This window comes from Dreissena polymorpha, chromosome 15 (assembly GCF_020536995.1).
Source record: "Dreissena polymorpha isolate Duluth1 chromosome 15, UMN_Dpol_1.0, whole genome shotgun sequence".
Taxonomy (NCBI): Eukaryota; Metazoa; Mollusca; class Bivalvia; order Myida; family Dreissenidae; genus Dreissena; species Dreissena polymorpha.
Window position 1 is genome coordinate 45,771,821 of NC_068369.1, and position 16,481 is coordinate 45,788,301.

The 16,481-nt window shown below is 33.8% G+C and overlaps 1 protein-coding gene across 1 annotated transcript in view; it reads left to right on the forward strand.

The window, feature by feature from the left end:
- Positions 1-16,481, forward strand: part of LOC127859723 (uncharacterized) — a 248,848-nt gene that overhangs the window by 135,709 nt on the left and 96,658 nt on the right. The window contains exon 9 of the mRNA XM_052397230.1: positions 8,692-8,792. Coding sequence (XP_052253190.1) covers positions 8,692-8,792 — 101 coding nt within the window. The remainder of the gene's footprint in view (positions 1-8,691; positions 8,793-16,481) is intronic.

A 16,481-nucleotide genomic window follows, 5' to 3' on the forward strand; every position in this document is an offset into this window, starting at 1 on the left:
ATATCCAACAAACCCTAGGAATTTCCGGACGTTCTTCATATTACAAGAAACGGGCTGTTCTTATTCCCTCCTCGGACAGAACATGACCGAGATAAGTTATTTTAGTTTCGAACATTTCACATTTTGATGGCTTAGTTGTAAGATTGTAGGAAGCTTTTCTGGAGAAAACCAGTCGTCTAAGTAGATGAGGCAGTCTCGGAAATCGAAGCAAAAGCAAATTGTACCTTTTTTTTGACCATTACACAGTTGGATGACCAAGGACTTGTTGATTTTTTATTTGCTGCTATGTCCAGCATGTCTTTCATGTGTTCTCTTACTTCATTAAAAACTTCAGATGAAATTGGTCGATATGGTTCTTTAAAAGGTTCTTTATTGTGTAGTTTGATAAAGTGCTTTACTTTAGAAGTGTGTCCAAGATCCAGGGGATGTTTTCGAAAGATTGCATGATATTTTTCAAACATATTGAAGACTTGTTTTTTTCTCGTCATATGTCAGATCGGTCTGTTCTATAATGACTCCATATTGTTACTTAATTGTTTCAACATTAGCTTTTCTCTTCTTTTTATGCGCTGTTTCAGCCTGTATCGCTGCAGTCAATGGTTCGAGAACGGGTGCTTTTCGTAAAACTTCCACTTCGCTTAAATTGCATAGGCTTTGTCTTGCCTCGATCTTAATTGGACTTGCTGTCACATTATAGATTCTTACAGGTATTGTTGCGTTTAGATCTGCGTAATTTACAGTGACGACGGGTGGACTAACAAAAGCGCTATGAAACTGTTTATCATCCAATGTTTCTGTTTATTGCTGCATCGGTATTTTTTCATCTTCCTTACAAACCCAGTAACAGTTATCGTTTCCAATTGATATAAGGTTATGGGTTAGATTGCTGAAACACTACAGATACAATGATTGATGGACATAACGGCTGCTACCCACTCATCAGGAAAGATATATGTGTTTCTACGTTGTTGTTTATTACGAATTACATTCGTTCCTATAAGGACTGGAGCTACACCATGATACTGTGAAACCGGGATAGCCAATACATTGGTAAGTATAGGTGTAGATGTAATTTCTGTTTCTATAGATGCTTGGATGTATCCAGTATATGGGACCTTAATGCCATTTGTCCCTTTTAGATCTACTTTAAAATCATCCACATAATTTAATTCAGGATTGTGATCCAATTTATTATAAAAGTATTAAATTATTGAACTGTTCTGTGAGCCACTGTCAACCAAAGCTTTCGTAGGTATTCCATTGATTTTGATGTCTGCATATTAGGTTCTCCGATCATCCTATGCAGTATTGCTTCTTAATTATGATGTTTATCTTGATATTTGTCGGTAAATTGTAACTCCTGACGCTCTCATCAGCCGCAGCGATCAGAGCGTCTGTTGGTTAAGATGTCGTTTGTTAGGTGTTCCAGATCGTTGTTCTGTCGTATCTTGTCTATAGTACCCACGATTTGGATATTGACCTCTATTACTTCTAAATCCTCTTCCTCTGATCATGTTCACATAACGGCCTATATGACCTCTTCTGTTTGGTTGGTCGGATGGTCGATGTTCCCTACGTGACTTGGTTGCATCTAGTAATGGTTTCTCTTTTGACATATAATGCAACTTCTTTTCCATCAAATTCATATTTTCTGTGAAATGTTTTAATTTTTTATATGTTCATTAATGAACTGTACGTTACTTTTTTAGACTGTTCCGGACCCTTACAAACAGTAATTTTATGCTCTTCTCTTCATACTTTCACTTTCAACTCTTCGAGCTTTGAGACCGTTTCAAAGAAAAGCCTGGTTGCATTTCGCAATTTAGTATCTTTCTCCATGCCTCCAGTATCTCGTTCTCAACATTGCGATTACTCTTGATAAGTGTCTCTAACCGTATTGCCCATGTCGATTTATTCTGGTCCTTTTCTTTTATTGGCATTATAAAATTGTTCCATTGCACTTTGGCCTGTCATGATATCACCATAATATGTATACAATATTTTTAGTATTGCTTGCAGGCATGCATTAAGCTTTATTGTTTTAAGTACTTTTTTTAGCTTAACACAACGCAAACGGTTTAAAATACGCGATGTAAACTACGCGCGACCTTGCAAGTATTTTTTCGCAAAATTCGCTAATTTAAAGTTAAACATGTGTTGCATTTATCATTGAAACAGGTGGATCTGACCTCAATCAATGCTTAATAATAAATTCAACGTTCAGCACAACCCGTTTAAGATTACGCATGAATTTATACAAAGTCACAAGTATCTCATTTTTAATAATTCAAGTACTCTTCACTGGAATTATTATGATTATACTTTCACGAAACTTCACCTGTACAATGCCATTAGAATTCAAGTGTACATAACTACGCTACCTGACCGATACTCTATTGTAAAAGGATTAGTTTTTAATTGAAACACAGTTAGAGGAAACGTTAGTAGCCATGTCGTGCAGTGACCAATTTTCACGTACAGTTAAACAATTCTAAAAAATAATAAAAACATAAATAATATCATACACTGGAATGATAATAATACGCATGTAATTAAGGAAAATAGTACTTGATTGAATCTAATTAAACACTAACGAGTTTATAAAATATAATTCACAAATGAGTGTAAAATCTCTTAAAGCAGTAATATTACACTGTCCGGTCTTCAATCCATCGACGAAAAGCGTGATCCTCGGGCTAGTATACTATAGCGTAGTGGTACCGGTAATCATCGATAATCATATGTATTGAGCTCAATTTTAAAGCATGTTATTTGTTTACGTAATCTATTCACAGCCCGGTGTTTAATTTAATGGTGGGTCCATGGACAATTCAAACATGGCCATATAGAATGCCGCCTTCCTCGTAGAAGTCTATATTGTTTCTTATAGTGCCCTGAAAATGCTCGCTGTCATGTTGCTCATGGGAACTCACGTTAAATACACGTTGGGCGCCATTGTTGCTGGCCTCGGCAGCCGCATTGGATGGAGAATAACTACCAACAACGGTTGAGGTTTATGTGTGTTATTTCCCGTGTAGACAATATATATGAAATTAATCTGTAACAATAGCATTACATTATATAATACAGATAAATGGATTAATGTTAAGGAATAGATGACAAAGCATTTCAATAACAAACATATAACAATACAAACAATGCAACCGCAACGACATGTTTAACAAGACAATAGTGTTCCAATATAATAATACTAATATTTATAATAACAATAATAATAATAATAATGAAACATGAAAAACCTGCAGATATATGTATATGTAGCTGATAAATGCTGAGCAAATAGAAATTACGTCTAGCTATCTGACTGCGGCTGTCGTGTTTGAAAAGTGGCGCGATTGATTAACAATCACGTGCTTGTGCGCATAAAACAGTGTTACGATGAACTATAACAATCATGGTTAATCACTACCAATACTACAACTACAATACTAATACGATTTGACTATGCATAATTAAAGATATAGGCTTGGTACTTAGACGAATTATAAGAAAGCACTTAAAATATTAAATTGTTTTTATTCATCCTATAACATTTTACTTTGTTTAGATCGCTGATTAAAATTCATAAGCTTTTGTTTTAATGTCAAAACATCCGTACTATTTGTAATGTTTAGTCAATCAATTAAAAAACATTTACATTTGTTGGCATTTCTTTTTTAGTCAGAAAAATATCTAAACTTAATTTTACATTCCATTCAATAACAAAGAAATGCTTTTGTAAAACAAAAAAATCAACAACGTTAATAGGAGCTAATTTGCTTCCTCCTTTATCAAATTCTAAATACATTCATCTGTTGATCAATGTTGTTGTTGTTGTAGATTCAACTTTCAGTAGTACGTGAAGTACAAGAGTTTGTTTTGCATTGAAAAAGACGTAAATAAAACTTGCCGATAAATGACTTGAATTGCTACAATGCAATCATACAGTATTAATAGCTGTTGGCTTGCGGAGAACTAATTTTATGAAAATTGTTACCGTACCTTTAGGCATTTACGCCTCTCCTATCCATATAGTTCTGCTTTACATAGATTCCCAAATGTTTTCATTAAGTCCAATAAATGTTGCCGCCGCCACCACTACCACAACCATATCCACCACAACCACCACCATCATCATCACCACCACCACCGCCACCACCACCGCCACCGCAATCGCCGCCATCGCCTCGGCCTCCGCCACCACTACCACAACCACCACAACCACCACTGCCTCCGCCGCCACCGCCGCCACAGCCGACACCACCACCACCATCACCGCCACAATGACGACGATATGCCGATGTAGCATGTATGTCGGCAATCATTTTCATTTTTGAGGTCTTGTCGAATTGCTGAACCGTTTTAATTTATATCTGGAGAGTTTTCTGCTGAAAAGAGCGTTTGACAAATAGACACAAAACATCTTCAACTCCAAGCTTGTTGTCTCCACATTAGTCTTCACTGGGCGTTTACATTCTCGGAGTAGGGACTACGATACATCAAATACAAATAGTATAAAGTTAAAAAAAATCATTTTAAACCATAATTAAACAATTTATACGCCTAAATTAATCACACAACACTCAACGAGACGTGTACAAAAACAAAGGTTTCACAAATTTCGCCTGAGTAAGCAAATGTGCCTGCGTTTAAATGTTTCTGGATATTTTGGGCCGAATGATCCATATTTTTTAACGATAAATTTGTGAACTTGATTATTGTGACAAAGTTGTGCGATTAATTTGTATATTTATTGTATCGCTGATAGAGGTCTGGTATAGTCGTTCTATGCTTGACTTTTTTGTTTTAACTTTTTAACATGTCATTTCAATAAAACAAATGAATTATATGATATATAAAGTTACTGAAAATGGTTTTTCTTTTCGCGTACGTAGATAAATTACACTTATTTTGTGAAGCTTACTAGATCAAGAACATGGTTTTGAAAATATGGTATTAATATAAGTATATTGCCTGCGTTTAAATGCTTCTGGATATTTTGGGCCGAATGATCCATATTTTTTAACGATTAACTTGTGAACTTGATAATCGTGGAACAGTTGTGCAATTAATGTGTATATTTATTGTATCGCTGATAGAGGTCTATTATCGTCGTTCTATGCTTGACTTTTTCGTTTTAACTTTTTAAAATTTCATTTCAATAAAACAAATAAATTATATGATATATAAAGTTACTGAAAATGGTTTTTCTTTTCGCGTACGTAGATAATTTACACTTATTGTGTGAAGCTTACTAGATCAAGAACATGGTTTTGAAAATATGGTATTAATATTAGTAGATCGCAAACGAACAACTTCACACTATAATTTGCGATATGAAGACGCGTTCCCGTCAATTACACTATCATACAACACTATGTTAACACAAGTATAAGTACAATGACACAAACATACACATTTTACAATAGTTGTATCAATTTTATCAGGTTACAAAATTAACATAAAGTAAATGTTTACCGCTAATACGGTCTTTGTTTCCTTCTTAGATTATGGCCGTGAGCAGCCATATCGCAATTTCAACATGGACATTTCACAAATCTAGCAAGGCAACAATACTTGACAAACAACTGCTATATTTAACTGTGAAAATCGGACTTTTGGTGCTTAAAACTGTCCAAAATGGCCATTTCACAGTTCAAAATTACAATTTGATTGAATGTTTGACATAAACGAAACAACATATTAACACGGGTTAGGCTTTTCTATGGTTTAAATAGAATTTTCCAATCAGAATATTTTGTATCTAAATGTAAGTAGTTATTTGTTGAAAGAAAGTGTCAAGACAATGTAAATATGATTTTTCTGCATTATGTGAAGACATGTTAAGACATGCTATTTTTTACTTATTCTTAACCAACTGAATTTCACAAGCTCGCGACTCGTTTTTTCACAATTTTCAGAAGTTCGCGACTTTTTTTTCACAATTTGTTAAAATTCGCGCCTCATCTTTTTACAAAGTGAGGAGACCAGGGCACCTTTTACAAAATCAGGAAGAAAAGCCCCGCTAATATCAAACAGTATTATGAACATGTTTAAACCCATGTTTTTTAATTAACATTTATAAGCGGACGTTTCTTTTTTTACACGTGTGTAGTCCATACAACATCAATCGCTGGAGAGCGTTACCAATAAATGATATTATTTTTAAAAGCACCGCTTCATAATTATATTTGGTATATTCAACAAGTAATAACGTCAAAAGAACACAAGCAACTCTTCAAAAGTAGTCCAACCAATTTGCCTTTGTACATTTAGATCATCACTCACGTGTGTCACTTTCAGGGGAAATCTACCAAGGCCGATCAGTTATACAAGTCCCCCACGTCAAACTCGTTCTGAATAATGACCAATACACATTGGAAACTGTAAAATCTGCTATGGAAAAAGGCATACCTTCCGTGGTGGTAATCACTACCGACTCGGATACTCACAAAAGGTAATATTTCTTGAAATATAAACAGTATGTAAACTCAATTTAAACATGTACACAACATATGGTACGTATGCTATATGAAATCTCATTTACACAGTTCTTGTTGGTTATTAGACAAGACAGTGCCAGTTTCGACAGCAAGAATGAAATCAAAATGAAAATGCTTCGAAACAGTAATATTCCAAATGACGCAATCAACAGATTTCAAGAAACTTACCAGCACGAAATAAACCTTTTGGCGGTCATAAATCTTAGCGACATGCCCAAACTGCTTGCGGAGATGACATTGGATGTTTATTGGTCAGGTGCGTAATAGCTCGTGGTGAACGTTTTCTTCGAACGTCGCTATGTATTGAACATTGATTTAGTTTTCCCTAAGAACTATAATATTATTTTTGTTTTTATTTTTTAATGTTTTTGGTCGTAAATAGACGGTTACATCTGATGTCAAAAATGCCTGATTAAAATACATATAAATGTATTTTATCTAATGGTGTTAAACGTGTACATGTGTAATAGTGTATCTGCAGTTCTTTAGAATGTACTCGCTATTAGCATAGTCTATACTATATGAATAATATCAAGTATGACGATTGCCATTATTGTTGTTAAACGATACAATAGACAATTGTCCATGAGTATACAGCACACAAATGTTTTGTATTCAACAAACGAATGATCAAGTTACTAGTATATGAAAAATTTCTGCCATTATACCAATATCATCCGCATAAAGTAATAAAATAATTTCAGCATACCTAAATATATGCCATTAAAGCCGTGCATCATATATTGCCCATATTTACCCTTAATTTTCCATTTCTATACAAAGCTTTAAATATGTTAAGCATGTGTCCTCTTAACCCAAGGTTGATTAGTTTCTACAAAATGATATCTCTTATCAACAAAATCGAACGCTTAAGTGTAGTCCACATATTCAACATATTACGTTTTATAATTCTGTGACAAATGGTTAATTACAAAATGGTGGATACAATAAGTTTCTACAGTACCCATGTTTTTCTCAAACCAGCATGATCTTCAATAAATACATAATATGTATCAGTCCAAATATCTAATCTACTATTTATCAGTTGTGTCAACAAAAGTACTAAGCAGCGTAATGTCCTTATAATAATTGACATAGTATTTTTCTACATTTTTATGTAAAGGAACAATCTATCCATCCGATCAATAATCAGGAAAGTGCTCCTTCAAAAGGAGACTGTTAAACAAGTCATATACCGCTCTTAAAACGTATCAGAGTAAGTTCCATACTAAAACAAATACTGAACTTATACATAAGTCCCGCTGCCTTACCTTTGTTAAATGGTGTACATGTAAATGGCAAATTTAAATTTTCAAACATACGATCTATATCTCCTTTCATTTATCTGTCATTAAAATCCAAAATGTATTTGTCTTGCTTATAATAATGCAAATCAGGGTCTTTAACAGATTAAAAATAATCTAAAAAATCTTTGCACGATTGATAATTTTCACTGTTGTTTACAGCATTTCCCTTTTACATTTTTCGATATAGATCTAACTAGCATTTGACAACCTCGCACTTTCTAAATTGAGACATTATTAATCATCATATAGACTTTTTTTTCTTTACAAGTCCTTTGTAAAAACTGTTTTGTGTTTTAAATGTTTATTTTCATTGGAATCACATTAATCAAATTTTATTTCTTTAACATAGCACATAACACATATCGGTCACCGCTTTAGGATACGCTGTTTAATGCCGAATAAGTGATAAGTGCTCCAGAACCATGAAAATTACCCATACTCATTCAGAATTACCAATGTGTAGCTGCAAAATAACCTCACAATTTATAACCTATAAAACATGTCATAAGTTTAACTGTATGTATTCAATGGTATAAAATTATAGTGACAGTTTTCACCAGTTTTTTGCTTATTAATGGACATGTGCGCACTGAAGCCATTAAACCCGTATTGTTTATAAAGATCCCTGTGAGTTACCAGTATACAACGATATCCCACACATAATATTCATGTACTTAACTCAATAATCATTAGCATTTCTAAATTATTATTGAATTTCTAGAATGAAGCGAACACATTTTTATAAACATAATCAATGTCTAGTAAGCATGTACATATCCAATATCCCGATGCATTTGCTATGTTTTATTTGGAAATGTTCGCAATTTTGAGTGAAATGATGTAACGAATGTTAATCGAATTATGTGATTCTTTATTGATAGCTAGTTCAGTTAAAACGAATATCTTGGAATGGGCTATTTACGATCATAAAGAAGCTGTCATTCTCAAGCGACTGGTCTGTGCAGATGGCAATCGAATGGATGTAAGTATAATATTTACGGATGCTAGTATAATGTACCCTTGTGAAAAGGATATAAAAGTTTAAGATATAATTTTACGCTTTAAGTTTAAAACAATGCGTTGAAGAAACCGTCCAAACACACGAGAGAAAATTCACTGCATGCACTGATTCTGAGGATATATAACCGATCGAAATACAAACACGATTATGTAAAAATGTTACTGATAATGAAGTTTGGCGAGTGTGACTAATAATGTTTCTATACATACGTTAGCTCATGATTCCTTGGGAATAAATTGACTAGGTACCCACGTATATTCGCAATTTCAATCCATTCTTATTTTATTCCAAACAAGTCCTGTCTTACATAGACATCATTTGTCAACAAGATAGTGTTCACTTAAATTGAAAATTTTTCTTTCCTTAGAACTGATGCTATGTGAGCATATATTAATTGTTTTCGTCAAAGACAGAGACTTTAATAATGCATTTCTTGTAACTTGCACGGGTACGTTAGCATTTATGATACATAAAAAGATAATCATTTTATAATAATCAAGTTCTATTGGATGAAGAATATTCATAAATCAAAGTGAATATTTAAATGGAATACATTATATTGACAATAGCTAGTAACGCCGCTTAAAACTATATGATGATTTCTCCCATCAGATGGGTAGATAATATCCATATGCCATATATGTCCGTAGGTAAGTCCGCAGTTACACTTAGTTTTTATCAGAATATTCATACCTTGTCATTGTTAAGCTTTCATTTTTGATTTGTTCAGACCCCTTTTGACTTTAGGTTTAGTATGTTAAAGGTCACTTTCACAAAGATAACTTATGCAACTCGATTCTTGATGTTAATAGTCAGTTTGAGTATTACAAGTACTAATTTTTAATCTTTATATACCTACGTGTTTCGAACTTTTACTTTGGGTTAACGCTGTCTGAAAATTGCATTATGAGTAGTAACGTAAAATGTCGCACCGACTTTTAATGTCGCATGGTTAAAGCTAAATGTCGGTAGCAATACTCAATGTCTCATAACCTTTGTACGCTATATGTCGCATCTTTAACGCAATAAATTGAAGTGGCGCTTTATTTTGCAACAACAACGGTAAATAACGCACGCGTTCACAACCCCAATGTTGTAGTATAGTTTCATTGTGATATCTAGAGGAATCGAAAACTTGAAATTCGAAACGAAGTTATTGTTAACCGCAGTTTTACAATTACCTTAAGTAATATTAACTTCTCCTGCGATTGAATGTTCCGCGAACATAAAGCATACACACGTTTTACTTTGTAAATCGAGTTTGAGTATAATAAGCATTATTATTAAATTTAACAGATTTCATAAGCTCTTTTCATTTGATATATACTAATAAAAATGAACTGCGTAGTGTATTGTTACATTCAGCATTGAACGTGAGTATCTACGTTCGAAAATCCCCAAAAAGTTTGTATATTACTCTTCGTTCATAGCTGCATGACCTTACTTTCTACATGAATGAATAGAAATACATTGTGTATGCGACCATCGTTGGTACAATCATGGCCCTTTTTCATTACATGAAGTTTAGTTGTAGAAAGGATTGTTTTCATGTCAGCTTCAAATATTGTGTAAATGTTGTTTAAACAATACGAGCTGTATGACTTTGATAAGAAGGTTGTCACAAATAAAATAATTTTGACAAACTGTGGCCCTTTGTCATTTTTGTTATACGATACATACTACTACAAAATGTTTGTGTACTCGTCTGTTATTGGCAAATTTCGATCAAATCGTCATTGATCCCGGATGTGAAGATGATTGTTATATGTGAGAAGTATTAACTGTGACAAGCTTTGGCATAATCCTAGATATGACAGGTTAAATGTAGGCTACAAGCGTCCGATTTCGATCATTTTAACAGCCGGTGGATCTTATGTACTTGTCCAATTTTCGTAATGCATCATTAACTATATGCCCGTCATGTATTTATTTCGCCGGATACACTATTTGGACCTATGGTCTTGGATTTTGTTCTTTCAGAAGTTTATATTAAGACCAAAGATGCCATCTAGTATCTTGAATTTTAGGGGAAAATCGATTGATAAATTGGTGTACCTAAGACTTTAATCAGTGTTCATGATTGCTTCAACGGTACCGTTATTATTAGAATACACTAAATTTGGTCTGTTGAGATGGGTATGGCGCGGATGTTTGTGACAGTGTTCTGTGCACGAGCAAAGTAAATATAACTAGGGTCAATACATGGGTTATTCAATTAGTCTGAAATTGTAATTATCATTTTTCTCCAAAAAGTCAAAACTTTTTTTCGGCGCAGTTTTCTCCATAGTCCCAAAAATATCATTTTTTTCCGTCTTGATCTGGCTTTGATATCGATTGATGTATATGCAAAAGTCTATAAAATCAGACTGAGCATTTGTGGTCAATGCATCTTCAGTAAGCTGTTAATTGATGTTGACGCGTGCTTTTTGAAATTTGCATATGTACAACAATTATACTGTAATTTCTCGTCCCGGATGAAATGCAGTTCATCAAATTTGTGGTTCAATATATCATATAATGCACTTTTAATAAAATCTTGCTTTAACATGCTCTGATCTGACGATCCGCTTTGTTGTTTGTTTTCCCGGCTCTCAATGGCGCTAAACCGGTTTTCCGCGGGCATGAACAATCGTCCATTTATATGTTTCTTTCCTGTTTGGTCAACTACCCACACATATGGAATACAGTTACCGCTTTGGTCCATAAACATTCATAATTTTGGTGTGTTTTTTCATCTCAGAATAGAAATAAAAAATTATTTTACGCTAGCACTTTCCACAGTATAAACACCGCATCACGTGAATATTTAATAATTGTCGTGCATGACTTTGTATTGCTACTAATATATAATAATATTCTTTACAGGGGTTATACACACTGTTATAAAACATAACTCTGGATGTTGGTGAAACTACCGAAGATATACTGAGAACAGACTTAAAATTCACCACATTTTTTATCAACTTACATGCATACATAACCAGTATACATACTACATTGGATTTGCATCCATCAAAAGTAAATTTAATGATGGTATTAATATCGATCATCTTCAGCAACAACGTTATGTTATGAATAAACATGAACACAGCTAGTTTCCATATTTCACATTGGATAACGAACTTAGAAGAAAAAGCTACCTTATCTACGGACATGCGAATTAAACTTTATAATTATTATTTCGTGGACAATTAATAGTTATCCAGTGTTAGATATCAATTATATGGATATGTTTTTCATATCTTGTTTGGTAATAGTTAAGTTACATGACGTTGTTATTGCAAAAAAAAAACACGGAGTGAGAAGCAATGCGTTTATGAGATAAATTATATCTCAGCTGTGAAGAGGAATTTATGTGCGCACATCTTACGGCCATGTACTGATATCAATATTTATTATGATATATGTTAAAAGCCTATTGTTTAGTATATTTGTCATTATAGATGTTAAGGTCATTGATAAAACATCAACTCAATTCGCAACAATACACATCGGTTTCATACCAATGCATAGTTGAATCGTAAGTTAACAAATACACACAACAAACGATACAACCTGTGAAGATATGACACTTGCACACAAGGTATGACTAAAATAGTTTGAAAACGAGTTAATACACAAAAACCTACACAAATTGAAGATCTTGCAGCATCAGAAGATACATCTTTATACTTCATGCGACGTATTTTTATGACCAGTAACATTTGTTTCTAAACACAATACAAAACACAAACTTAACACCTGCCTGTTAAATACCGATCCGGTGAACCATCGTGATTCTCACCCTTGACACAGTTACATTTTACTGTACTCATAGACCAATTCTGCTCAATCCAAATAATATAGTCAGTTATTTGATAGGAATCACATACGTTTATATATATATATTACAGTAAAAGTATAATTGCTCAAAACATTAAAACAGTATTCATCCTAAATTAATTGAATGTGTGTAACACAATATCTACGTTTGCTTTGAGTTGATTGACTGGAAACTCAGGAACATATATTTGTACGTTTTGGTTAGAAAACCTTAAACACTCGATGTTATTTTATGTTTTACAGAGTTATGATATCGCATTGACCATAAATCATTTCTTGAGTCTCAATGATGTAGAAGTTGTCGAAGCGTTAGTTCAACTGTTAGTTCAACTGAATTACAACATGAATTTGGCCTGGATAGATGCTCGGCAATACGCAACATTCTGTGTAAGTTGAACTTTAATTCAATGGCTGATAGTTATGCGTACATTTTATTTTTAATCTATTTTATATTCGCTTTCGTGATACTTTAGTATATTACAACAAAGTTGTGAGCCAATTGAAATTAGCCTGTATTGTTTATCAATCCCATACATTCACCACTAAACAAGGAATACAATTTTTTGGCAGACCAATATATGTTGTATATTATTTAAAATTTGCCAGTGCTAAGTGAACACGTGTTTTTTTTGCGTCTGACACTTTAATGTTAGGACCTGGAAAAGCAAAAACGAACTAGAGCACATAAGATCGATACTTAAGATTCTGGACGTGAAACAGCATAAGCCAAATGTAAAAACTTATATCCACGTTTATGTGCAGGTCACGTGAATGTAGAATCTCTTTCTATCATGACATTGTGAACTTCGCCGGTTGCCAATTCAAATTCCAACTCCTATATTCGCACTTGCTAAACATCTCATCTTTATCCAGCATAACTAAAGGTTTAAGGAGGCTAAACTTATATGAAAGCCAGTGAAACAATATTAAATCTTGAAAAGGTTACGTACGTTTTATTTTTTATTTTGCTATTTCAGGATGATAATGAAGGATTGCCAAAACTTTTGAAGTCCAAGGTAAAGTTATATATATGTGTAATTTTTACTAGTTCATGCTAAACAAAGATTCGTTTCCGCAGTACACATGTTAACATACCATATTTTTGCCAGTGCATTTCAAATCATGATGTTCTGTTTACATTTTTCAGTCATTACGTTATTTCGCAAACAATGGACGAACAAATAGAGTACATGATATTTTTTTTCGTAGAAGAAGAAAAATGTGAATTTTCGGAGGTGTTTATCATACACACACTTACTGATTAATTACTATTGCTATTTTACTCGCTTAAAAGTGCACCACAACTACTAAAACCGTTATAGCATTATACACACGTGAACTACATCAAACTGAACTGCGTACTGATATAGAAACATACATGAAATTTAACTAGATAGCATGTGGTTGTTGTGATGCACGATACTTCTATAAGTATTTCGTGTCTTTTCGATATTCTACCAAATTAGTATACGTGTTTGCCGTTAAAGTATTAGGCCATAACATAAAATGATGCATACGATTTTTAGTCAGTGTTTTGTTTTGAATGTACATATAGGTAAATCACCAGCGCTGGCGAATCACGAAGAGTTCTATTTTATGCATGCATCCATGCTATTTTCCAACATATTACCTTTTAAAATCGACTCAGGCGTTATTTTTTCTTGAATATTTTACGTTTAATATCAGAAAATCAGCCAATACAATTGAACGATACTTGTATAATTTCTATTGTGCTAAAACAGGGGTCGATGGTACCCGTATCTAGATGCTAGAAATAAAGTTTGCACAAAAGCAGCAGGAAGCCATTAATTGACGTAGCGTAGTGCATCTGATATTGATATATTTCATTGACATTTGTTAACAGTACTGTTAGCTTGGGTCGTGTTTGTAACAATACCATGTACGTTTCTTCGCGCGACGTTATATGCAGTTTGTGTGTGGATGAGGACAATATATCAAATCAAAACCACCAAACATTACAAAATACTGCCTATTTGTTTTAACAAAGTGCTTAGTTTAGTTTAAACATATTTATTTTAGCTCGATTGCATAGAAAGCCTTAGGCTTATTTGAAACGCTCTCGAGTCCGTTTCCTGGGACTAGAACCAGTACTAGGTGTCTATGGGGGAAATCTAAAGAACGCTCCCACGGTGGGGATCGAACCCGTGACCTCCCGATCGCTAGGCGGACACAAAGTGCTTAAGTTGGTAACACATATTTATACAGTAAATTTGGTTATGACTGATCATTATGAATAATTATTGTGGTTTAGAATTGTGTTGTTTTCTATTTGGATCTATAAATGTTAACAATTGTTACACATCATTTTCAACTATTCAATACTATAAACCGTTTTAGCTAGAAGCGTTTTATGTTTCAATTTGAAGCTAGTGATCGAAATTATTGCTAATGGCAATGATAACGGTCGGTCGGCTGCTGTATTTATCACCTTGCTAGGATAATTATCAATATAGATCGGCAGCAGTAAGAGGCTACTTTTTTTCGTTTAAGATATGAATACAAATATATAGTTTGTATTCATCATGATGCGTTAGTCGTTTATCTTAATTATTGAACAGAAAAGAAAAATAGGAAACATATTATAGTACAACTATTGAAAGGTGAGTCAAAGTTAATAATACAGTAATTGTGGTAAGTCGTTAATCATGTAAGAAGCTCTAGGTTATACTACGTACCGTTTGCTTTTGATATCGTACCATATCATGACACAGTAAACCCACTAGCATTGGCCTCGATCAAATTGTATTTGCAGTCCAAACATACGGTTTTGTGGGTCATGCAGAGAATGAAGGAGCGCCCAGTGCGAGGCACAAACCATGGTAATATGATATTGAAAATATTAAACCCAATATGTATCATTCCACTAAGATGATATCCTCCTGGTATAAAACTGCCTCTTGTTTTTATTTTTTATATCACGTTAACACGGTCTATAACAGTTAATGTTGGATGGTAGGCCAAACTGTTCGGAATCAACAATAAAGTCATACGTTAGGTTAACTAAAATCAGATTCAGCAAAACAAACAGGTCGAAACTAGTATGTTATATTTTTGAAAAAAATCAGCATTAATAGAAAAATATGTCTAAACAATGTTTAGCACAAGTGCACATAACGTCATGATTATCACCTCAAACGTCATACATCAGATTAATTCCCGATACAATTTATGAGTGGTATCAATATATTATTTTATTCCGTTTAACATATTTACGTAGAGGTCTGATAAACATTAAATAGAATACCACCCTATAGTTTCGCAATATACCAGGCTCCGTTTCAATACAACAACGGCTCGGCAAACGGTAAACGCCTAAGCTCCAATCATGACTAACCTAGATACAGTGAATCACAATTCTACGAAGAGCTTCACACAGTCATTACGCCGTTCCAATTGTGGATAAGCTTATTTTGTTTGGTGACTTTAATGCAAGTGTCGGCACTGAAAACATTACCCGGGAGAGAGTCCTTGTAGAGTTAGCCACTGCAACAGAAATAGTCTTATTTGGCTTCAGACATGCACTGATCATAAGCTGCTGTTATAAAACACGATCGTCCGCCTACCTCCCCGTAACCGAACGTCATGGATGTATCCTCGCTCAAAACACTTTTATCTTATTGACTTTGTTTTCGTAGGAAAAAAAGGACAAGTCCATACCGAACGATTAAATGATCGCCGCATAATCATCACCAAGCTGAATATGCACATTCAGCCCAAAACGATGTCCACAAGGGAAGAAGGCCCTAAACGCTTGAACATTTCCAAGCTTTAGAAAAAGCGCCATCTGCAAGCAGTTCCTCATGAAGT